The sequence below is a fragment of the Carassius gibelio genome, chromosome A13, assembly GCF_023724105.1.
Source record: "Carassius gibelio isolate Cgi1373 ecotype wild population from Czech Republic chromosome A13, carGib1.2-hapl.c, whole genome shotgun sequence".
Classification (NCBI taxonomy): domain Eukaryota; kingdom Metazoa; phylum Chordata; class Actinopteri; order Cypriniformes; family Cyprinidae; genus Carassius; species Carassius gibelio.
In genome coordinates, this window is record NC_068383.1 from 9587185 (window position 1) to 9612355 (window position 25171).

At 38.4% G+C, this 25171-nt stretch overlaps 2 protein-coding genes across 4 annotated transcripts; both read left to right on the forward strand.

Annotated features, from left to right (window-relative positions):
- The first annotated feature begins 16 nt into the window (after window positions 1-16).
- On the forward strand, window positions 17-7515 carry golga5 (golgin A5). 2 transcript variants are annotated; one of them, XM_052612812.1, is made up of 13 exons: window positions 17-201; window positions 770-1411; window positions 2310-2519; window positions 3039-3258; window positions 3355-3478; window positions 3568-3771; window positions 3863-4030; window positions 4574-4702; window positions 4829-4927; window positions 5061-5283; window positions 6619-6724; window positions 6820-6883; window positions 7003-7515. In XM_052612812.1, the coding sequence occupies exons 2-13, from the start codon at window positions 781-783 to the stop codon at window positions 7081-7083; spliced, it is 2259 nt and encodes a 752-aa protein (XP_052468772.1). In that variant the 5' UTR covers window positions 17-201; window positions 770-780; the 3' UTR covers window positions 7084-7515. The 2 variants fall into 2 exon arrangements, with proteins under 2 accessions (XP_052468772.1, XP_052468773.1); XM_052612813.1 differs by lacking the exon at window positions 17-201 and adding an exon at window positions 663-684.
- A 751-nt stretch (window positions 7516-8266) lies between these two features.
- trip11 (thyroid hormone receptor interactor 11) lies at window positions 8267-25042 on the forward strand. 2 transcript variants are annotated; one of them, XM_052612815.1, is made up of 23 exons: window positions 8285-8412; window positions 8649-8810; window positions 10885-10961; window positions 11194-11304; window positions 11433-11735; window positions 11838-11909; window positions 11998-12163; window positions 12313-12651; window positions 12755-12795; window positions 13011-13109; window positions 13309-13515; window positions 13621-16329; window positions 16427-16708; window positions 17047-17187; window positions 17336-17529; window positions 18267-18430; window positions 18531-18634; window positions 18733-18832; window positions 20279-20360; window positions 20460-20574; window positions 22563-22685; window positions 22764-22902; window positions 23699-25042. In XM_052612815.1, the coding sequence occupies exons 2-23, from the start codon at window positions 8672-8674 to the stop codon at window positions 23920-23922; spliced, it is 5931 nt and encodes a 1976-aa protein (XP_052468775.1). In that variant the 5' UTR covers window positions 8285-8412; window positions 8649-8671; the 3' UTR covers window positions 23923-25042. The 2 variants fall into 2 exon arrangements, with proteins under 2 accessions (XP_052468774.1, XP_052468775.1); XM_052612814.1 differs by having other exon boundaries at window positions 8267-8810.
- Window positions 25043-25171: the final 129 nt, after the last annotated feature.

Genomic DNA, 25171 nt, shown 5'->3' on the forward strand with positions numbered 1-25171 from the left:
AGTCAGGCACTGTGCAGGGCGGACTGTTATGGGTCCTCTGTGTAGTTCCTTGTCCACGTCGTTCTGGATCAGAATGAGTGGATAAAAACAGTCAACGATAAGCGATCAAGAGACCAGTAGAAACAGCTTCCCCAGATATTCTCCAAAACATGCCCCTGCCAGATTTTCTTACCGCTTTCTAAGAGAACGGAGCCCCTTCAGGTACAAAAATCTGACCTTAACTTGCAGTTATTGGGCAGAAGACCATGTAATGCTTAGCACTGTTCTGTCATGTTTACAGGATTTACACTGCAAACGAACAAGTGTATTTTCATCGAAAACTAGACAAAATGTAGCGGAGTGTGACAGCTGACCGTTTTGTGTTAATACACCGTGTTAAGTGGATTTGGACGCAAAATGTAAACGCTTTGTTAAGTGAGGAATGGAAAGCAATTAAAACAATTGCAGATGAATAATTACTGCTTTAATATGCTAATAATAAATTGAGGGATTTTGTAATAATTTATACATTTGACAGGCAAGCGTTTTCTCGCTAGAGACTAAGCATTAAATGAGAGGAGGTTAAGTAAACTTTTAGGAATGGTTTTTATTTTTAGCTACTGTTTACATTAAAGAAGTCAAACATTTCTGATCTGACTCTTCGGTGTTGGTCTCTCAGGTTCAAAAACCTACAAGCAAAACAATGTAAGAAACTGTGGTGACATCAATTAAATAGCATGACAGACTAGCAGGCATATAAAATCTCTTGCATGCATGTTTTAATTTCCAGAGGATCTCAGGATGTCTTGGCTTGTCGATCTTGCTGGGAAGGCAGAGAACTTCCTCAATAAAGTGGACCAGGGTGCAGCCAGCGCTTTGACAAAAAACACTCAGATGTCTTCCCTGTCCTACAACAGCCCTGATACCACAGATTCGATCCAGTATGACTCTGCAGCTCACAGCTCCACCCAACAGCACAGGGACTCCATCTCCTCCTCAACCCATGGAGCTTCACCTTTCATCTCCACAGCTGCTGGGAACATAAAGAAATCCAATGCCACGGTTTTGGCCGGTACAGCTAATGTCTCCAGCACCATGCCGTTGGGTTCTAGCAGCAAGGTATCATCCAACTTTGTGCGACCCAAAAAGCCAGAAGTGAACGATGATTTGCTCTTTGACTTCTTGAACAGTTCGGACCCGCCGCAGAGCGAAAGAAAGGAGGTCAGAAGAGAAATGGTGTCTAAAGTTTTGGGTCCAACAGTTGGGCCAGCTCCGACCCAGATGTCCCCTATTTCTGTGACCGGCGACCCCTCTGTTGCTGCAACCCCATCCTCCTCTCAGGGCCTGTCCAGGAATTCCAGCCTCGGCTCTCTCTCTAACAGTTCACACAGCGTTAAAACCGAGGATGGCTCCACTCGAGACCAAAGCCAAGGTACAAAACCTACATCATTTGGTTCGTTGAATTCATCTGAGAGCAAGACATTTTTATATTTTTGTCATTGAGGTTAATAAAATTAGCTGTTTCTCCCAAAAACTGATAAATATGTATTTTAATTTGTCTCGCAAGTACAATTAAAAAATTGTTTATAGAGTTGTTATGTGTATAAAAAATTGCTTGGGCTTTTATTTTATTAAATGTTTGTGTTTGTTTATTGAGTCTGTATCTGCAATGAAATGTATTTTGCCCATGAAGATGAAATGTCAGTAAACTTAAATGTTATCTTATTAAACATATTATTATTATTTTGTCTAAATAAAATGTATACTTTACAGGGATATTCTAGTTTACTAAAACAACAACCAAAGAAACTTGAGCTTAATTTATTTCAGCTAGTTGCCAAGGAAACATTTTTCCTTTAGTCTGATGTAAAGTACCAAAATAACTAAATCTAATAAGTTATTATAAAAAAACCAATATAGCCATAAAAAGAATAGTAAAAAAAAAAAAGACTAAAACTAAATTACTAATTAAGATATAAAATAAAATAAAACGAAGCAAATTGAAAACAAAAAAATCATAAAAACAGTCTTATTCAAAATAATCAAAGTCTATAATAGTTTATCAATTATACTAAAATGGCATGCATACGGTTTTAACTGTTTTGTCAAATATATGTTTAAAGTAAAACCTAAAATTAAATACTTAACTGCTATAAATTAAGATATTGCAGTGTTATAATGTACAGTATCAAAAATAAATATTTATTTAAAGATCTTTTAAAGTTTCTAACAGTGTTATTAAATAAATAGTGTTTAAACACCTTTACTACTGTTTTGATAACTTGTAATTCATCCTCTTTGAACTTTCATGTTTTCTATGTTTTGTCTAGCTGATGTTCAGGAGAATTTGAACGCAGCGGTGCATGTTCCCACAGAGGTCCCGCCAGCACCGGAGATCTCACATCAAGAGCTCCAGCAGCAGGGCCAAGAGCAGGTGATCTCCAACCTTCGTCTCGAGAACCAGCTTTTACGCAATGAAGTCTCTTCTCTCAACCAGGAAATGGCCTCTCTGATCCAAAAAGCCAAAAACATGCAAGAGGGTGAGCCAGTGAGCCTGTTTGGTGAACTGTATGCTATAAAGTTTTTTTGGGTTTTTTTTCTAGTATAATTTATATACTGTTATAGTATTTCTTAATATTTAGAAGAAAAAAAAATTAGCTTTTAGATGTATTTTTCAGTTTTCATTTTAATTAAATTTTTAATGTGTTTTTTATTTCTTTTTTTTTTATTAGTTTCTTTTTTTATTGTTATTATTATATTTCAATTTAATTAATTTTTATTTCAGGTTTAATTTAAATTCTTAAACCTGGACAATTTATTTCAGTTAATTGCCAAAAGAATAATTCATTTGTTTTTAGTAATATAGCTTTTCATCTAATATTTATTTTATTTCAGATTTGTATTTTAATTAACAAAATCTTTTTTAATAGGTTAATTTTAATGAGCAGTAACAACACTCCTATAATGGTATAATGTATAAATGGTAAAATGAGTATAATGGTAAAATGAGTATAAAAGCTTAGGAAGCCATTAAATGATAATTTCCTCTTCTTTTAAAGAGGTGAACCTTGCCAGGGCTCGTGCTGAAAAGTGGAACTCGGACCACTCTCGCGTTGATCGCACTGTTCGAGAGCTGAGGGCACAGGTTGATGACCTCACAGAAGCCCTGTCTGCAAAAGATGGTCAGCTGGCGGTCCTTAAAGTACGACTGGACGAGGCAGATCAGCTACTGAAGGCCCGAAACGCCGCCCTGGAGGAAGTTCAGAATGAGAGGATCAGGTGAGTTTCTTTGACAATTCACAGAAACAGAAGAATACTTTTATCTGAACTTTCTCATATCTGAATCAACCTCTTTTGCTGTTTTTTATATTTTAGGATTCTTCAGGATCACAGTGAGGGAAGCAGTCTTCAGTCTCAGAATTTACAGACACTACACGACAGAATAAGAGACGCAGAAGCGGCAGTGAAGAGAGAACAGGAGAGCTACAGGCAGATACAGGCGAGTTAACCGGTATTACTGAAACAAACAGAACCTGGATTTATGTTGTAAACTCTGGTGGATCTTAATTACATGTTATTTTCTCACAGAGTGAGTTTGCAGCACGACTGGCAAAAGTGGAGAGCGAGCGTCAGCAATTGGCGGAGTCATTAACAAACGCAGAGCGTCGGGTGACCGAAGAGAAACAGAGAGCTGAGGAACTACTTCAACAGGTCAAGAGCGCCCGATCCGCAGCAGAGTACACCAAACAGGAGCTGCAGGACTACAAAAACAAAGCTTCACGCATCTTACAGGTCTCATTCTGTCTTTCTTTTCATGCCACTTTTTATCTCTATTTGATAAGTATATGAAGGATAAGTATATGAAGGATTGTTGTTCCTCCAGTCTAAGGAGAAGCTGATCAGCAGTCTGAAGGAGAGCTCAGGTCTGGAGGTGCTGGAGGGGGCTGGGGATGGGGTTGAACTCGAAGAGCTCCGTCATGAGAAAGAGCTGCAAAGAGAAGAGATTCAAAATCTACAGGCCCAAATACAGAGCTTGCGAACAGAGATACAGGTACACACGCAAAATTCCCAAAATATACAATCTCAATGTGGAGATAAAGGCTGGGTGATTTAGTGTGTATGTGTTCATATTTTTGTGCCTTTACTGAAGGCTGAAGGATTAAAGTTTAGTGTTTTTTACCATGAGTGGTAAAACTGGTAATTCTACAGCTCTAAATCAACACAGGTCAAAATTTTATTTAATAAATGTTTGATATGCTATTAAAATAACTAGAAACTAGAAAACATGCGTTGATCATTCTCTAGTAAATAAACACAATTAAAAATCAGATGTAGTTATTTTCAATTATATGATCCACCATAATAATAATAAGAAACAAATAGCATTATTTACCCGCTTGATGCTAAAATATTATTATGAAAGACATGAGATTTGTGTTTTATTTTTCTTAATAAAAATATTAATCAAATCAAAATATTAACAGCAAAAACCTTTGGAAAATATCATGAATATTATATATATATATATATTAGCCAGATTTAATACAGATACAAACAAACTCTGCTTATTTGATTTTCTTCATGTTTCCTCTAGGATCTGGAAACCCAGGCACTCACAGAGTCAGAAAACTGGAGAGAACAGCTGGCAGAAGTACAGGAACAACATGCCCAGCAGATCAGAGCCAAACAGGAAATGGAGGCAGAACTGGAGAGATCCAAACAGGTACATAATTGAGAGATAGCACATCCAGGTTTTTAGAGGGGGTATGTTGTGGGTTGTTGCATTTGTTTTATTTTAAAAAGAAAAATGTTCTAAATAATGAGTGAATGTTGATACATGTTAATGCAGGAACTGCAGTACATTGAGGAAGAGCATCATCGCACTAAAACCACCCTTCAGGGTCGCGTCAAAGACAGAGAAGATGAGATCCAAAAGCTTAGAAACCAGGTATCCTGAAGACACAGATTTACGAGGAATAGCAATTGAGGTTTTATAGTAATTTCTTTTAAAAAGAAACTTCTGTGCACCTGCTCCAAGCTTTTAGAATATTTATGGTGAATTTTACAATTCTTCTGTAAAGCTGACCAATAAGGCTCTGAGCAACAGCGGTCAGGCGGAGCTGGAGGGCCGTTTGCACCAGCTGACAGAGACACTGATTCAGAAGCAGACCATGTTAGAAGCCCTGGGCACAGAGAAAAACTCCCTGGTCTTTCAGCTGGAGAGGCTGGAACAGCAACTAAAGAGCCTGCAAGGTGGTCAGAACAGCAGCTCACACATCAGCATGGCTGCCATGGAGGGACCAGGTCAGTGCACTGCATGATGGGAAATTCTAGAAGGACTGATTTTATGGGTATTTAAAAAAAAAAACAGGCTTATAATCGTTAACTGAACTGAAATTAAAATAAAATTATAAAACAGCAAAGTTAGTAAAGTTAGTAAAAACTGTGTCGAATTATAATGAAACCAAAAATTAGGGATGCACCAATACTGGTATTGGGCCAATACTGTGCTTCTGTACCTCTACTCGTAAAAATGTTGCAATACCAAAAGGCGATACTACACAGCAGAAAAAGAAACATTGACAACAGAAAAACAGAGAGTAGAATGAAGTTATTAGAGATTAAGGATGTGTATAAAGTACATGTAAGTAATTAATATAATGGTAAACATTCAATATTCAAATATAATGGACGAGCTGATAAGCAGAGTGGATTGTGCATGCGGAAGCACAGATGTGTGAGCTTGTGGAGTGAATATCTCAAAGACATCACTGGAAAGTTTATAGTTTGGTCAGCTATGTCAAAATCAAGCAAGCAAAACGTACAGTTTACTTAAGTTATTTGTTGGTAAAAAGAGAGTTCTTTTGTCACGTGATGTCACAGCATTGGATAGAGAAATTAATTTATTTTAACATTTATTCAACAAAATTTATTTTAAACATCAAGCGTACACTATTACTGCAAAAGTGAAACTAGCAGACTGTATGAAATGCGTTAGGCTGGAAGTGTCTTTTGCGAATGTTTCGCTTTTTTTATTCATCACCAAAATAGTACAGACGTACTCTTATAATGTAGTATAACAAGTGGTTACCTGCATTATTTAAGGAAAATATCTTTTGGATTACAGTATGCCCCATTAAAATGAACATTGGAAGTAACAAAAGCTTATACAATAGATTTTAACAGGAAAATTAAGTGTGGAAATAACTGAGGGAAATATATGTGTGCTAACTGAAGCCAATTAAAATGATTGTTGTTCTTCTTATTGTTATTATTTTGTCTCTGTACCCAGTATTTGTAAAAAAAAATAAAATAAAAAAAAATCACATGTTGTGAAAATACAGTTCGGTATCGGCAAATACTAAAAATGAAAGGATCAGTGTCTGACTTTTTTTTTTTTTTTTTTTTTTTTAAGTGGTATCGGTGCATTCGTAATAAAAATAAAAGCTGATTCAAATTAGTAATAAAAACTACATTTTTTTTTTTTATATAACAAAAACTATTATAGTGTATCAATGATACTACAATGAACACTGAATCACACCATTCAACTCAAGCTTTTTGTGTGTGGAATAATTACACTTTTTTTTATACTTTGAAGCCCAACATGAATGTGTGTGACTGTTTTGGTGTGTATAGGTGCTAGGCAGAGGAACACACCAATACTCTTTAATGATGCAGACGGACCGGGTACAGGAGTGTATGGGAAGGTTCGTGAAGCAGCCAGCACCATCGACCGCTTCAGGTAATTCAGTCCTTGGTGTGTGTGCTAAATGTATTTTTTTAGTGTCCCAAATGTATTAAACTGTGTGTGTGTTTTTTTTTAAATGTCTTCTCCAGTATACGTCTAGGAATCTTTCTCAGACGTTACCCTATAGCCAGGGTTTTTGTTATTATTTATATGGTGAGTACACAGCACATTAAGGACTATTTGAATGTTACAATGAAGAATTAAAAGTTTTGAGAAAAAGCTGGATGCGTTTGTTTTTCTTTATGTGTCATAATCTATGTTTCTCTATCCAGGCACTACTACACCTTTGGGTGCTGATTGTCCTTTTGACATACACACCAGAGATGCATCAAACTCATCCTGATGGGAGATAAAGGACTTTCTACCTATAATAAAATATAATAACCTGTTAGGGTTAATAAAGGTTAAACTTTCAGGCTGCTGTTCAGTGGCTCAGTATGCATTCATCTTCAATTTGCACAGACATGCTGTTGGGGCAGTTCTCTCTCTCTTTCTGTTATGCTGCTTCTCTCACATTTCCCCTTAATCCACCTCATTTATTTTCCTGGCCCATACATGATTGAATGCCTTCAGCAAAATTTGGCATGAATGCAGAATAGAGTGAAATATTTAAGGTGTAATTTAAAGTTGTGGTTTTATTCAATTGAGAATCTCTTTTATTCATCTTTGTTTCAAGCAAATGTAATCATGACTATTTTTGTTACAGCAAATAACAGATTGAATTCCTCACACTGTAAAGCAGATTTATCTCAATAAATATTAACACCGACATCATCTTAATTCTCCCAACTGTTTTTGTGACTTTCTTATCTCTAGAAGTACTGAGGGGTGATAATGAGGAAAATGTAGAAGTTGCTACAAATGTATTATATATATTATATTTTATAATTCATTATTAAAATAAAAATAACACATTTGAATATATAATAAATTATACATGCATACATAGTTATATACTGCACAAAAGTTTTGACTTGGTAAGATTTTTCAATTTTTTTATTAAAAATAATAATATACAGAGTAAAAATGGTAATATTGTAAAATATTTTTACAATTTAACATGACTGAATTTAACAATTATGTTTTTTGTTTTATGTAATTTACTTCTGTGATGGTGAAGCTCTATTTTCATCATCCATCGCCGCAATCTTCAGTATCACACGATCCTTCAGAAATAATTCTGAGAAACATTTGTTATTATGAGTGTTGAAAACAGTTGTGCTGCTTAATATTTTAGTGGAAAAGTGACATGTTTTTACTATTTTAAAAAAGTGTAAAGTAAATCCCTTACTGTCATTTTTGATCAAATAAAAGCCTCCTTGCTTAATTAAAAATATTTATTAAAAAAAATCTTATTGGCCCCAAACTTATGAATAGAAGCCTGTGTTATATAAGTATAAAATATAATTACATTTAAAAAAACATTTTTTCTCAAATTATGCCCTCAGAAATATTAAAAGAAATCACATGATTGCAGGACTCGTTCAGTCCAGTGACGTCGCTGTTAAGGCGTGGTGTGTGGATTATGTTGGTCCTCCACCGTCCCATAATCCTTCTGTGCTGTCCACGTCCCCATGGCCGCGATCGAGCTGGCACTTCATCCGCGTGAAAAACACAGCAACCCAAATCAAACCGATAACAAAAACCTGCTCGTCCATATGTGGATATAATCCGGCAACCAGGTCTTCGTGATTCCTGAGGATTTAACACGTATAACCCGGCGTTTTTCTTTGTTTATGTCATGAAGTTTTGAGCCATTTGGAATCCAGATCCGCCGCTGATTAATTATTATAAACGTTACGTTTGTTAAAACAAACCAATATAAATAACGGTAGTTGTTCTTAGCTTGAATACATGAAGCCCTCTGTGATGTTAGAGCGTTGTCTGTGTGTCTGAAAGGCCCGTGTCGTTGATCAAGGGTTAGATCCGGATCGGCTCATCATGTCGTCCTGGCTGGGAGGGTTAGGCTCTGGCCTGGGGCAGAGTTTGGGGCAGGTCGGGGGAAGCTTGTCTTCTTTTACCGGACAGATCTCAAATTTTACCAAAGATATTCTACTGGAAAGCGCCGAGGAAGTGGAAGGTGAGTGGACAACAGTCATCTAGATCATATGACTTAATTTAGACATTTAACACTTTTAAAATATTTGCACAGTATGGTCTGTTGTTTTGTTATATAACTGTCTTTAACAACAACTGAGAGTGTTTGATCGTTTTGTTTATTAGGCATTTATTTTTTGTAGGCTAGACTAATGAATGTGACAGTTTTATGTTTATTAGTTTATGAATACAGTCAGTCAAGTTGTTCTTGATATGTGGCCTAAATATCGAAATTAAACTCACTGTGAAATGTGCTACTTGTGACTATGAATAGTTTGGCAGTTTTTTAAGATGCGATTTTTTTTACATTGGCAAAGTTTTTTACAAAGTAATTAAAGGGAAAGTGCATTCAAAAATGAAAATGATTATACTTTCCAAACCTTAATGGTTTGCTTAGAAAAATAAAAGTTAGGGACCTGCAGCCTCCAGACAGAGCCTGCTTTTGAGAAGAAAGTCAGTGAGTTAATGGCTTTCATTTTTGGGTGAACATTCCCTTTAGGATTTCTATCGTCATTCTCTGCAATTGGCATATGATTGCATATATAACGGGCTAAAGTAATTCTAGTAAGACGGAGTAAGGGGTTTGTTACATACAGCTGCTGAATCCCTATCAGAGGTGTAGCTTCGGCTGGAGTTTAGGAACTTGATCCTAATCCGGAAAGTGATAGATGTGTCTCAGTTCTGTTGCTTTCTTTTGTCAACTTGGCCTTACTATTGTATTACTTTGGTGTGTATCTCTGGCTTGCTTATTGTTGTATTCTGCCTTATTAAAACACAGAAATACAGTTGTTTACCAATAAAAACCTTGCTGGTGTTAAAAGTAAATATGCCTGTTTTGACCATTGGAGGAGTGGACAGACACACACAGCACACTGAGAACTTTGATCAGCAGCTTCCAGCAAAGCAGACAGACCTTGAGTCAATATGTCAAGTCTCAAGATGCATCGACCTGCGTGTTTCAAAGTTATTTCAGACTTACTTAAACTTACCTGCTTTTGTTGTCTTTTGAAACAACAACACCAAAGTACATTAATAAATGCTGTTAGTATTGTTCAGTGTTATTTCATGCCATGTATTACATTAAATACTTTTAACATATAGAAACTTATTATACATTTTTACCAGTGTACATTAGCCATTTTTTAGGCTGGCTGCTCAGAAAAGGCAGGTGTGACACATGGAAGGGTTTGTCCTCTTCCACAACAACAGAGACCACCTACAGTGGATATGTCACTATTTACTTTGCACATCTAGACTTTGGAATATTTGCCCACTCTTCTTTGCAGAACTGTTCAAGTTTAGTTAAATCTGATGGTGACTGTTTGTAGACTGCAGTCTTCAAGTCATTCCACAGATTTTCAGCAGGTTTTAAGTCTGGGCTCTGACTAGGCCATGCAAGGACATTCATTATTGTCTCATTCAAACACTGTGTGGTGAGTTTTGCTGTGTGCTTTGGGTCATAGCTATGTTGGAAGGTAAACCTTCTTCCCAATGACAACTTTCGGACAGAGGGCAGCACTAAGGACTGAAATTCTTTAAAAAAAAAACCTTTTGTTATTTACTCCAGACAGAGTCTATATTCATTTAAGTGTACTTGCCCCTTATAGATATGTAATATTCTGCTGGGGCTGTGCAGCTGCTGGAATAAAATAACTGAACTTGATCCTCCTGGAATGTTGGTATTTAAAGGGACAGTCACCCAACAATTGTCTAAATGTGTCTTTGACTTTAAATGATTCCTGTGTAGAGTACAAATGTAGTAGTCTATTTTTACTCTCTGTACACTTGTGTTACCTTTTAGCCTTCTCATTCAGTGAGGTCTTGTGGTCAGTCAATCGACCATCTCTTCCAGTGACTTGGTAATGTTGGACAGTTTACAGAAGAACAGAAGTTCCCATCCCCAATTTCCAGTTTTTTTTAATTCGATAAATGGAAAGAACTTGTCACTCTATGATTCACACTTGAGACAATTGCTGTATAATAAAGCTGCATGCACAGATGTAGGCTCAGCTATTTCTTTACTTCATTAAATGTCAGTGTGTTTTTCTTTCTTCCAGACGCTGCCTCTGAGCTGCAGGTGTCCAGCTCTAGATTGCAGGAACTGGAGACTTTATATGCAGCACAAAAATCAGAGGTGATTTATTGAGCTCAAAACTTTCATGAGGGCTTATGTGTTGTGTGCTTTAAAATTTAAGACTTTTCTTCTTTCTATTTGGACTCGTTGTTTAAAAAAAAAAGAAGCCCAGTTATGAACCATAATTCAGTTACAGGATCAGTTCTTTCAAAACATTTTGTAAGTACATTAACATCTGTAATTGATTTTTTTTTATTTGTTTGTTTGTTTGCTTTGATTTTTTGTGGTTTAGTATGAGCGCTTGCGGAGAATAAACTCTGAGTTGGAGGAGAAGCTAGAGGCGGCAGAGATTCAGGTCAATCAGCAGTCAGTGGAATACAGAACCCTCCTGCAACAGAAAGAGGTTTGGGTTCAAAACGAACTCCACTACTATTTTGGAGAAGAATGACAATATACCTAATTATAGTGGGAGAATTTTCTGAAATTTCAAATCATACTGTTAATATTGTGTGTATGTTTATTGTTGTAAAGGTGGAGATCAGTCACCTCAAGGCCCGTCAGAGTGGTCTGCAGGAGGAGATTCAGAAACTCCAACATTCCTCTCAGGCTGTAGCATTCTCCTCCGATTCTGCTGCTGTACTTCCTATAACCACTGCTGCCACTACTACTACTTCGTCTTCCTTTCTGCACCGTTCTTCAGCTGTCCATCAAGGCTTCCATGGCGATGAGGTGGACCTCAGTGATGTCCTGTGGTCACAGCAGGAAATTAACCGTCTTTCCAATGAGGTGCATCGTCTAGAAGCTGATGTATCCCACTGGAGGAGAGTTGCACAGGTTACTTTTAAATTATACCTCGGACACAGTTTTACAATTGTATCATGAGAGAGCGATGACATAAAATTTGACTAATTCGATTTTTTATTTTTTATTTAACAGGCATCCAAGCTACCAGGAGTTGATGGTAACGGACACCAAGGTGAAGTTGTGAAAATGCAAAGAATGATCAAGGTGAAAAACCTTATGAACTGTAACAGAGTAGGTCAGCGCTTGGAATCGGGTTCTGTTTTTAACCTAAATGATTTTCTGACCCATTCAGGAGCTGAGAGAGGAAATGGCACGGGAGGTGGATGAGCACCAGCATGAACTGGCAGCATTGCAGGATGCCCAGAGGGTGAAAATGGCTGAAATCTCAAAACGGCACAGGCAGGAGCTGGCAGAGTATGAGGAAAGAATTGAGGAGCTTGAGGAGCAGCTTCAAAGTGGTGAGGAGGAATATTATCGGAATATTATTATAGGAGATTTTAGTACTTTTTACATGCAGATGAAGTGTTTGATTTTTAATCGGGAGGTAACTTTCAAATGAGCAGTTGATCTTTGAGTACAATGCTGTGTTTATCTCCCTCTTTTTCAGAAGGTGGAAATGTTGCCCAAAAATCAACCACTGTACAAGACTCCACCAAACTTCAGGAATTGCAATCAACCATACAGTCATTACAGGAGGAGGCTGAGCTTCAGCGCAAACAGCACAGAGATCTGTTGGCCAGCTTGGAGGAGGCAGAGCATCAGAAGACCAAGCTAGAGAGGGAAAAGGAGGAGGCTGCTGTAGAAAATACAGAATTGTTGCAGAATTACAGTCGCCTTCAGAAGTCTGTAAACGAACTCCAGGCACGAGTACAGGAACAGGAGGGGAAGTCCATGCTGAAAACCCAGCATGAAAATGAAATACAAACCCTGAAAAAAGCTCTGGCAGGTATAGAGAACGCACAAAATTGTGTATAATCAAATATGTTCCTGGATGGGAAAATCCATCAGCTTTATATTTATGTTATATATTTGCATATAATTTTTTTTAGGTGCAGAGAAAGAGATGGCTAGATTGAGGACTCTCAGTGAGGTAAATTTGCTAAAAACCTTCCTCTGCACAGTTTAGAAGTTTGTAGACCAATAATATTCAGGTTTTTTTTTAACCATGATGAGGATCCTAAATATAAAACAATTGATATAAATTTTCACAATTAAGACACTTTCTGGTTGCCTCTGCAAATAATGTAAGTGTGGCTTGAGTATCAATACATTTTACACTTTTCTTTTTTTATTTATTTAATTCAGAGCAGTCCTACAGAAGAGGTAGAACATGCTGACATCCTGGAGCTCAACACCATCGTTGATACTCTCAGGAAAGAGAAGGAAGAGCTGGAGAGAGAAAAGGTTTGTATATGTTGACAAAGTTATGGTACACAATAAATACCCATTTCTTCTTGTTTTTAGACAGACGTTCAGTACCTGTCAAATCTAAAAAATCTACTTCAATAGCTTTTTGAAAGGACACTTGCATGTTATAATGGAAATGGTAATTTTTGCTTAATTGACATTAGTTTCATACACTTTTTCACAATTTTTTTATCAGCTTGCATTAGTTGAGAGACTGACTCTGGCCAAGGAGAGACACGAGGGTTTAGAGTCAGAAAGTGCTGTGGAACTATCCCAGGAAGTTTCCGACCTAAAGAGCCAGCTGCATCAACGGGAGCAAGCACTAAAGCAAGCACATCTTGATATAGAGACACTCAGTGCTGAACTGGAAGAACTGGACAGGCAAAACCAGGAAGCCACACAGGTACTCTTTTTGAGATCATGTATGATCATGTAAAATTATTGGATCTGTTGAATGTTTCTAATTTGAATTAATATACTAAATACTTGTTCAATGATTTTCCTCAAGCATTTTATTACAGTCAAGGAACAGCTGTCCTTGCAGAAAACCCAGGCTGATGCTGAAAAAGCCCATCTTCAGTCAGATCTCAACTCCTCTCTTGACCAGAGACGGACTCTTCAACTGGAACTGGAAGCTCAGGGGGAGAAGCTAAGTCAAAGTGCTTTCTCCTTGAATGAACTGCACATGGCAAAGCAGCAACTGGAAACCACGGTAAAGGAGCTGAGGGAAAAGTTGTGCAAGTCACAGGATCTGGGCAAAGAGCTGCGGCAGGAGACCTCTGAACTCAAGAGGACGCTTCAGGAGAGAGAATCAGAACTTACTGCACTTTGTGAGAAGTTAAATCATTCTGGGGAGCAAGGGAATGAGTTCGAGGAACACAGGAAGGTACTTGATGCAAGGGATGAAGAGATCCAGGGCTTGAGAGCAGAGTTAGCAGAAGTAAAGTCCTCCTACGAGAGGGCCATTTCAGAGGACTTTGAATTGAAAATTGAAAATAGGAAGTTAAAAGAAGAGTGCACTCAGACTTTGGAGAAGATTGACAGTTTGGAAAGGCAGATCCAAGATGGTCAAGCCTCTCTAAGCAGGATTTCCCTGGAGAAAGATACTCGCATTGAAGCCTTGAAATTAGAGAAGAGCCAGTTAGAATCTGAGCTAAGTAGGACTGAGAAGCGACTATCAGATCAGACCAAGCAGTATCAACAAACCATCGATGAACTGACCAGAGCACGCTCTATGGATGCTTCTGCACTGCAGACGGAACATGAGCGAATGGTGAAACTGAATCAGGAAAAAGATCTCTCAATAGCAGAGCTCAGGCGTGAGATGGAGCAGATGGTCTCTGACCACAAAGACACCAGTGAGATGCTAGACATCACTGTGGCAGGCCAAAATCAACTCACCGAGCTTCTGCAGGAAAAGGATGCATTTGCCGAAACCCTAAAAGCTCAAGCTGCAGAAACAAAACAGGAATTAGAGCACAAGTTCTTTGGCGCAACTCAGGAATGTGACTCTCTGAGAAGGTCAGTGGAGGAGAAAGACAAACAGCTTGGAGTCATGAAGGAAGAAAACAGCCATCTAAAAGAAGAGATTGACCGTCTGAGGGACCAACAAAGCAGACCGCAGTTATTGTCAGAGCCGCGGACACTGGACATCATAACAGAGCTTGAGACTGAGGTGGCCCAGCTCAAAGCTGCCAGAGATCATCTTGAAAAAGAGGTCCAATCTTTGAGGAAGGTATCAGAGGAACAGCAGGCCACACAGCGTTCTCTGCAGGTGCTACAGAGTGAATTAGAGCAAGCAAGGACAAGACATGAACAAAGCTCACTCAATTACGAAAGACTCATCAGTGCTAAAGATGAGGAGATTGCCCAGCTTCAGTCAGGCCTGAGCACACAAGGACAGAGTCATATACGGTCCGTAGAAATCTTACAGGAAGACAAGACCCAGTCACTGAATGGCGAAAACGGTAATGAGAAACATGACCTTTCAAAGGTTGAGATTGAGAAACTTGTGAAAGGAATCAGTGAGAAAGAGACTGAGATTAACCAATTAAATGAGAAGAACCTGTCTCTAACCAAGCAGCTCGACCAACTTGTGGTCTCTCAGAATGAACTGGGAAAGCTCTCGCAGATGGTGCTTCAAAAAGATTTAGAAATCCAGGCACTCCACGCTCGTGTGGCTGGTGGCCATGGTCAAGATGTGGTGTTCCTGCAGCAGCAGTTGCAGGCATATGCGGTGGAACGTGAACAGGTGTTGGCCGTGCTCAACGAGAAAACGAGAGAAAACAGCCAGCTACGCTCAGACTACCATCGCATTATGGACATTGTTGCATCCAAGGAAGCCGCCTTGTTGAAGCTCCAGCAAGAAAACCAGCGGCTCTCCACAATGAGCGACCCTTCAGGCAGTCAAGAGATGTTTCGAGAGACCATTCAGAACCTTTCCCGCATCATTCGTGAGAAGGACATTGAGATTGACGCCTTGACTCAGAAATGTCAGACCCTGGTCACTGTCCTCCAGGAATCTGGTGGCGGCAATTCTGTTAGTGGTGGCTCCGGGGGTGTCAGCAGTAACCAGTTTGAGGAGCTCCTACAAGAACGTGACAGTCTCAAACAGCAAGTGAAGAAGATGGAGGAGTGGAAGCAGCAGGTGATCACGACTGTGAGGAACATGCAGCATGAATCTGCTCAGCTACAAGAGGAGCTGCTCAAGCTCCAGGGGCAGGTTTCTGCAGATAGTGACTGCAGCTCACAGCTCTCGGTGGATTACACCAGACTTATTCAGAGCTATGAGCAGAAAGAGAAAAGGCTGGGATTTTTGAGTCAAGAGCTGGCACAGGTGCAGCAGACCATCAGCCAGCTGAGCAGTACTAAAGATGTCCTGCTTGGGAAGCTCGGCAATGTCAAGCACTCTCCAGAAGCTTCTGCTACCCAGGCTTTTGCCCCTCCAAACCTGAAGGGGGCAGCACCACCTGGCCAAGATGAGAGCCTTCATCAGGAGTTGCAGTCAATGCAGAGAATTTTAGCAGAGAAGGAGAGCATAATAAGAATTCTGCAGGAAAACAATCATCGCTTGTCAAATTCTGCATCTCTGTCTGAAAGTGATCAGAGAAGCCATGCAGAGGAGCTCAAGCAGGCCCGAGAGAAGCAAGAATCGCTACAGCGCTCCCTCAGAGAGAAAGATCTGCTCATTAAGACCAAGGGAGACCAACTCAGTCAGGTGACATACAATTCTGATGTGTTGAATGGCTGTTTTTAAATACACTTGGGTTTTTGTTAATGTTAAACTTATGTGACATTTTTTGTGTGCAATCTAGGTGAGTGAAAATTTACGTAATCGCGAAAACGACAATGAGGTCTTGAAGCAGGCTGTGACAAACCTGAAGGAGCGTGCGTTGATCCTGGAACTCGACGTGAAGAAGCTAAAAGAGGAGAATGAAGCGATAGCAGCAAAAGCTCGTGAGAAAGAGACAGAGTTCCGTGCCCTTCAGGAGACCAACATGCAGGTGTCACTGCTGCTCCGGGAACGAGAGTTTCAGTTCAGTGCTGTGAATGAGAAGGCTTCTGCCATTGAGAAGATGCTAAAAGATAAAGAGCAGGTTTGCCTTATTGTGTGTCTTTTAAATATAAAAAAATGTGTAAAAATGACTCTATTTTGATCAAATAAATGTGGCTTTGACAAAATTAGGGGACTTATTTCAAATACATAAAAATCCTACATCCTACAGTTTTGAACAGTAGTAACTGTTGAATTTTATTTTATTATTATTACTATTAATTTTAAAATCTCTTCTGTTCACCCAACCTCCTAAATAACTGCAGTGAACACAATGCACTTTTATAATGTTAATGCCAATGAATGCATTTCATTTTTTCTTGACTTTTCTGGTTTTATATGTTGTGAAATTGATCCCTTCTGCCATTGTCCCTACTGCAGGGTAAATCTGGTGAGCTGAACCAATTGTTGAATGAAGTTAAGTCCATGCAGGAGAAGGCAGTGTTGTTTCAGCAAGAAAGAGATCAAGTGATGATGGCTCTCAAACAAAAACAAATGGAGACATCCGCTCTTCAGAGTGAGGTAGCAAAGCCCAATATTACACATAATTTATTTGCTTTATTGCCTTACTAAAAGATAACATTTCATAACAATTTAATATCCAGTTGCATCCATCAAAAATATATTTTTGGGGGGAATTACTGTACTTTCATGTTCTTCCTTTATGTAGCTGCAACACACACGCGATAAAGAGCAGCGTCTGAAGCAGGAGGTGGAGCGTTTGCGCAATCACCTGTTAGAGATTGAGGATTCGTACACTCGTGAGGCTTTGGCAGCTGAGGACAGAGAGGGAGAGCTGAGACGCAGAGTGGCACTCCTGGAGGAGCGGTTAGCATCTTCCTCCAATGCCGTGGAGAGCGCAAGGTGGGTCTGTTTTAGTCTGTTTGTGTTATTGCTTGGTTTCAAACCATAGTTTGCATCCTGCCCTCACTAGTCTATTTTTATACTGTTATTTGTTTCCATATCATATATGCTTATAAAATTAGGGGCCAAGCAATGAAGGTATTTTATGCATTAGTCTTCTCCTCCTCTTTTTCCTACTCTTTAGTCATCGTCTTCCATTCTTGAGCCTATGGCAGCCCATAGACCCATTTATAGAAGTTATAAAAATTAGGCATACGGATAGAGAACAGTGTCAACAATAGACACAATAATAACTCAACAATAGAGTCTCTACCTTAAACCCTTCATCAGCTCAAATTTGCATTGATGCTTATGCTATTAACTTATGAGCCATAAGGGCCAGAAACAAAATGAATCCAGAATTCCTTGGCTCATGCTGAATCAATCTCACCATTTAACATAATTTTCTGTCATGAAAGTTTTCCCACCATTTAGAATTTTCTCAAAACCTCGTTTTTCAAACTCATCTGAGACGGTGTGTCCGATTTTCACCAGGCAGGGCAAGACTTAATTTTTCAAGACTCAAACCTTTTTTGAAGAACTCGTCATAAAATGTCACCCAACACTTACCAAATCAGTTTGGTTGCAGTGCCATTACTTATTACTGGTCAAAAGTAACTGGTCATTTATTAATTATTCATTACAAGTGATTGTATATATGAGTTTCTTAAAATAACTGTGTGTGTGTGTGTCTGTAGTCAGCAGGCTAGCCTGCAGGTCGAGTCTCTTCAGGAGCAACTGAACGGAGCAGTCAGACAGAGAGATGAAGCGCTCATTCAGCTCCGTGCTGCTCAGGATCAGATTAACCAGTATGCGGTGTCCCTCTCGAACCTGCAGATGGTGCTAGAACAATTTCAACAAGGCAAGCATGCACATTTTTTTTTGCTATTCTATTTCTATTGTAATTTATGAAGAGAATCATCTTTCTTTTATGGAATGATGACGTGTATCTCTCTTTACAGAAGAAAAGGCCATGTACTCAGCAGAACTGGAAAAACACAAGAGAGAGAAAGAAGAGTGGAGAACTAAAGCAGAAAGTCTTCAGGATCAGGCGGCCTCTCTGCAAGTCAGTTCAAGCAGACATATACAAACCTCTGTCCTTTCTGCACAGTGATTGACACAAGGATTTATGTTAAGGTTCGATGTCTGTGTGTGTAATCTTAGATAAACCTGGATGAAGCAACCGCAGCTCTAGAGTCTGCCTCCCGCCTCACTGACCAGCTGGACCTCAAAGAGGAACATATAGAAGATCTGAAGAAACAAGGTGAGGCCCAATGTTAGTTAATGACTTTGTTGAAATCAAAGCATAAGAACTTTACTAGGAAATCTCATTTTTTATCAAGGACCATGGTTCTCAACCTTTTTGTCTTTGAGACGCTCATTGTCCAATAACACCCCCCCCCCCACACACACACACCCATATTAGCTCAGTTCTATGGTATTTCTGCTGGAATTATTACAACATTGGTTGTTTAAAAACTTTATTACCAGAAACTTGAAGTGTTAATTGAGTTAATTTCTTGGTTCTTGATTAATAAAAATAATTATGATAATTATTAGTCAAAAAGCATTTTTTTATGACTTTGCTCATTTAATTACCCTTATGAACCTGTGTTGCACAGCACTTATAATATAATATCCTTTCAATGACACAATCCTATAAAAATGTTTTGCAAAAAGACTTTCTCTCAAGCTCAGTTGACACATTGTTTGAAATATTCTTAGATTTATAGCACTGTGAACCATTTTTCTGAACAGACTTGTGACATCAACAGGACCAGCAACATAAGGAACCAATAAATAATGTTCGACTCTTTGAGACTGTGCTTTATGTAGTTGTTTGTATTTGATTCATATCAGTGCAGACATTAAGAGACGTTTGTGCGAGAGATGCAGAGAGCAGCCAAGTTTGTAGATGGTATAGATGTTTAGCATTCGCTCTGTCAGAAAAATAATATTTATAGCATGTCAGTAGCCAAACTGTGTAGAAAAAGCTTCTCTTTTTCCATCCACCCTGTCTTTCTATCTCGCATTATCCCATTGTTTTCTGTTCGTATCAAACCCCAAATCAACAATACGGAGCTGTCGGTCTGAGAGGGAGATGAGGGTGAGGGATGAGCGGTGGAGAACATAAACAGAATGATCCAGAATGGTTCATTTTTTGCATAGGGAAGCACAAGTGTGGCCGACAGACTTTCCAGGGTGTTTAGCACAGACAGGAACTCTCGCACCCTTTCTTATCGCTCAGTTCGTGTGGTCTCAGGAGGTGAAGGCTCAGAGGAAAAGGGTTCTGAGGAGCCAAATGGTCTGGATCAGCAAGGGGTGTTTGTGATAAAGGCATTTACAGCACGCCATATTCATAGACTTCTTTGTTTCTACTCCACGAGACATTCCCAGACACACTGAACCCCATACCACTGTTATTACTGTTTATATTAAGGAGGAGACACGCATACTTATTAGTTCAGTGCAAACACTTGTTCTCTACTGTTTGCATTTACGCATAACAAAGTCATATACCACCTCCTGCTGAAAGCTGTGTTTGTGAGATGCATCCAAAATGAACACTCACCAAGTGCAAGTAAAATTGGCTTCGTCTAGAAACTAAACTTTTTATGAATTAGCCCAAAACTCGTAAGCTTAACTGTGACCGCAGTGCTTGAATGAATACCTCAAAATACTCAAACTTGTACCTGTGTGTGTTTTGCAGTGGATGTGAGACAGGAGATGTTGGAAGAGGCTCAGAGAAAACTGATGAACCTCGTGAACAGCACCGAAGGCAAAGTGGACAAGTGAGTCCAAAACACGTCTGTCATATATATGTAGATCCAAATATTTTCAAAAGGGTGTTCCTGTGGAATATCACCTAACATGATTAACTTCTGACACAGGGTTCTGATGAAGAATCTTTACCTGGGCTATTTTCATACCCCCCGAAACAAGCGCTCTGAGGTGCTGAGGCTTATGGGTAATGTGCTTGGTTTGGACCGAGATGAGGTGACAGAGGTGGGTCAGTGCTCTCTGCTTCTCGTACTATAGATTTCTCTAGATCCTCTCTTCTGGATTCACTTTTTTAAATGAAAGTATTCCTCTTCATCAATGCAAATGTGCTCGTGTCCAATTTACCAAAGAGAAGTAGCAATAGTCTCATTTCCTATTTACTATTTGTCATTTCCTTCACCTGTTATGTAAAAATTCCTCCTACTTTTCATCACTCTCAAATGTGGCTCTGCTCCAGTCCTTGTCTCACTCTTGAAACATGACTGTTAAACATGTGTTGATTTAATGTTTGGCCTCCTGAATCCTGATGTCCGGTTCTCCGCCCAGCCTCTTACTACATTTTTTTCCAATTATCTCTTGTTTGATGTCAGCGTGAAGGTTTTTTAATCAGATGTTTAAAAGATTTTTCCACTCATCTTACCTCATGTGTTTAATTTGGCACAAAGCTCAAGCTGCCCATGATGGACTTGTTGAAAAAGGTCCTTGTTTTGAGTCCTTTTGAAGGATGATTTCAATGTGTTTGGTCCTTGCTGGTAATCTGGGTATAGAGATTTCTGCTCTTGTTAGGACGGCCTGCACTAAATGACACATCATCACTCACAGAAACTGTGCACACATATGATCGCATTCATTTGGCTGTCAGCTAATAGAGCTGATTTGTTTTCTGTAGAATTGCTGTTTTTCCATTTTGATGCTGGTGGGGCTGATTTTCTCAATAACAGGAATCGATTAGTTCTGATGATAGAGCAGGATGTGGTTAAATTTTTTTCTTGGAAAAGCCATAGTTTTAAGCTATTGTCCTCAAAGAATCAAAATCAGTATGGGGTTTTTCCTTTTTCAAACTAATTGCACTCCAGTCATTCACAACTCCTTTTTACTTTCATAACGTGTTGTATTTCCAAGTGAATCTGGATATTCAGTGAGGGAAAAATGTGAATTAATTGGATTTTGAAGCATATATGTTGCATACCAGAGTGAGAATACAAGTTTCCTCAAACCCTAATTGGCCATTTGTAGATGTATTTGGCTATTGGTTAACATTATTTAATATCCTGTGCAGTCTAAAGTAACTTTAGCAGAAAGGGAAATTCATTTCCGAGGAAGAGCGAGTTATTATTTTTTTTTTTTTTTTTTGTATTAGCATGCATAAGTAATCATTCACATTATGTCAAGAAACATGCATTAAGAATATAAATAGTACCTTACATAACCCTGTTATAGAATTTAATACCTAGCCTCACACCAGCATACATTTTTGATCTGAATTAAGTTACTGAGGCATTTTCTAGATGAAACTCACTTAAATGGCAAATAAAGTTTTTTTTCTTTAACTTTTTAATTACTGAGTATGCTGTTTATATATTAAAATGTTGTGATTAAATTTGTTGACTGATCAGGCAAGCAAACATTATGAGAATATAGACAGACAGCAAACAGAAATCAGGAGTTAGAGACTCGCAGGAAGAAAGAAAGAGACTGCTAGACAGACAAAGACTGAATTAGATGATGGGCCCATGCCAGTCTTACACCAAAAGCATTTCCTTACCCACAATCCCATAGAAGTAGGATGGGGTCTAGCAAGAGAGACTCCAGCTATTCAGCAAGTTGCGAGCAGAATTACTCAACGGCCTCCAGAGAAGAAAAAGGGAGAGAAGGAAAGTAAATATGAGTATGCCTGTTTCTGCGTCACACAATCCACTTTCCATTTCAACCCATATCTTCTTTCTTCACTCCTCTCCACACCTTTCTCGCATTTGTTTATGCTACACATTAAGTTTTCCACTCGAGATCTCTGTTTACAACTTTAAAGATTAAGAATAATCCCAGTCTGCTTTTTGGTAAAAAAAAAAAAATAATAATAATAATACGTCTGATTCAGTGGTTTTATATCAAAGGTGTAGTTTTCAATTGGTCCGAGTGCTTTGAGGACACATAACCAAAGACCACACACACACACAAACATTCCCGACTTTTAATGTTTTCTCTTTCTGCAGTTGTTACAGGAAGAGGGCAAGAGTGGGATGACTGGATGGGTCTCGAGTTGGCTAGGAGGCAGAGCTGTTCAGAGTGTACCCAACACTCCCCAAAGGCCTACACATGCACAGAACCTCAATTCGGTGGGTGCACATATGAATGCATGCACACACATTATTATACACATGCATCTTCCTCTTACACTAGTCTCTGTTTTAAAGTCCTTCTCTGAGATGTTTGTGAAGTTCCTGGAGGTGGAGTCTACTCCTGCTCTTCCTGCCCCTAAATTGCCCGTTTATGACATCAAGCCACTGAGTGCGCCCCCACCTGGCCGGAGTACCGCAAGCGCACCTGCATCAGGTATAATGACACACAAAAACTAGTGATGCACAATATATTGTTATTGTTATGTTTTAATTTATTGTTGTTAGCAATTTTTATAGGTATAGGCCCACATTGGGTTTTTAAATATATGCATGATAATTTTATAGTTTTTATAAGCTTATATACAAAGCAATTTAACGTAATATTTAGTGCATCTCAAAATAGTTTACAATTATTTATTTTTTTACTAATTTAGTTAAAATTTATATTATTATTTATAATATAAAATATTATTTAAAAAAGTTGTTATTCTTTAATTTATTTAGACAAAATAGTATAGAATTTAATATTAAATGTTTGTCAATTATCGGTTATAACATGAAAATAATTTTCAGCTTATTCTTATTGGCCAGAATTTTAATATTGGTGCATCCATGACTAAAAAAACTTTATATTTTATGGGCCAGAGTCATTTATACCAAGGATGTTAACTATAAGGTTTTAATAAATGTTTTTATTCTTTGAAAATGTGGAAGTCCCCTCCAATGCTATAACAGTAATGACACAGAGGAACAATATCGTTGGAATGACTTTCAGAAAGATTTCCTCCTGATAAATGATACAAACATTAACAACAAATTAGGATCCATCTCACTTCAAAAAGTTCCAGCAGCATTTAAATCGGCAGACAACATAACTGCAGTGCCTGCTAGGTACAAACAGTACGTTATCGCCTGTTGGTCTGGACACTAGTGATATAGCTATCTTTATAGTTATCATTCTTGGTCCTGTATATCTGTGATGACTTCTAACATTGCTTGTGTTCTTTCAGGTGTTTCAGGTCCAGGTAAGCGCACCGGGGATTCAAACCCCTTCCTGGCACCCCGGTCTGCAGCCGTACCCCTCCTCAATCCTGCAGGTGCAGGCAGCACTACAGGTTCTGGGGGCCACCTGCTTATGAAGCCCATCTCAGCCGCACTGCCCACCTTTACACCTGTACCTGTGTCGGCTGAAGCAAGCGGTGGAGCTGTGCTGAAAGATTTACTCAAACAGTGATATCAGCCACCTGTACTGCCACTTAAAGCACTTTAGCTTATCAGGCCACTACGTTCCAGCAGATGGAAACAGAAAACTGGGCCATGTCATGGATTCAGATATTTACTAAAACGGCTGATTGCCATTGGAATAAAAAAAAACAGATAAAGCATCTAAGGGGCTGCCTGTGCTTGTTAAATTGGACTAAACTGTGGCTTAAGTTTGACAGAATCGGTTTGCAAACTGGGGAAGATTATATTATCGAATATTCTTGTGACCTTCTCCCAACATTTATTTGATGTTGTGCGAACACCGAGCTTGTAATTTTCAGACAAAGAGAGGTGTTTAATGTTTTTCTATTGTGTTGAGAGACTGTCTGATGCTGTCTGGCATCAACTGCACAAATGGATTATTAAGTCTTTTTCTCTTCTGCAAAAACGCTACAGATAGTCTTTCATCCTCACGTTTTGAGTGTTATGAATGGTTGAATGTATAGTATGACAGGTGCAATACCAGTTAATCAAGAAGTGACATTTGATCTTGGATTTAGACTGCGGCTCATGCTCCTATGCAGTACAAGTGTGCAGTTATTTATTTGTACATCAGTTATATTTTTCACTGTTTATGCAGTGGGCATAAGCTAAAAAATGTATCTGCAATATTCAGACCTTTCTAAGGTAGAAAGACACATTGTGTATATACAGTTTGGAAAGCATTCACACATAAAGGAAGATGAAAGGATTAAAGTGGAAATTCAGTCTAAAAATGACCTGTATATATAACAATTGTTTAATAAACCTCTATAATAAACATTATTATAACAGAGGACACCTAATTCAATGGGTTCCAACCAAATATTTAAAAATAGCATTTCCTTGAGGTCTAATATGAAGACTTTTTTTTTTGAGAGAGAGAGAGAAAATGGCCTTAGTAATTCTCTTTGGTTCTACCTTCATTAAAAGTTGGGTGCACTTGATTTATATAGATTTAGGGTACATTTATACATTTTAGGGTATATATTTTGCTCTGGTGTTTTTTTAAAGTGGATCAGTCTTTTTGAAGTTTGAAAGACCGCTCATGAAAGTGATAGTCAACAACAGTATTTCTCTTTTCTACTGAATAAACTATTCTCTCACATGCATATTTGTGTTTTCCCTTATATTTTAATTCATTTATTCATTCATTTATTCATTCATTTAAGCTACTTAAGTGCTGTTTTAATTTGAAGATGTTACAGTTCCATTCTAATAGTTAGTGTTTTTATTTAGTA

Bases quoted from the DNA above. Each gene is read 5' to 3' on its own strand.
- golga5 (XM_052612812.1), top strand. From the start codon at position 781: ATGTCTTGGCTTGTCGATCTTGCTGGGAAGGCAGAGAACTTCCTCAAT. The intron at 3,479-3,567 runs GCGAGTTAACCG...ATTTTCTCACAG, and splicing joins AGAGCTACAGGCAGATACAG to AGTGAGTTTGCAGCACGACT. The intron at 4,703-4,828 runs GTACATAATTGA...ATGTTAATGCAG, and splicing joins AACTGGAGAGATCCAAACAG to GAACTGCAGTACATTGAGGA.
- trip11 (XM_052612814.1), top strand. From the start codon at position 8,672: ATGTCGTCCTGGCTGGGAGGGTTAGGCTCTGGCCTGGGGCAGAGTTTG. The intron at 12,652-12,754 runs GTATAGAGAACG...AATTTTTTTTAG, and splicing joins CCTGAAAAAAGCTCTGGCAG to GTGCAGAGAAAGAGATGGCT. The intron at 13,110-13,308 runs GTTTGTATATGT...TTTTTTTATCAG, and splicing joins AAGAGCTGGAGAGAGAAAAG to CTTGCATTAGTTGAGAGACT.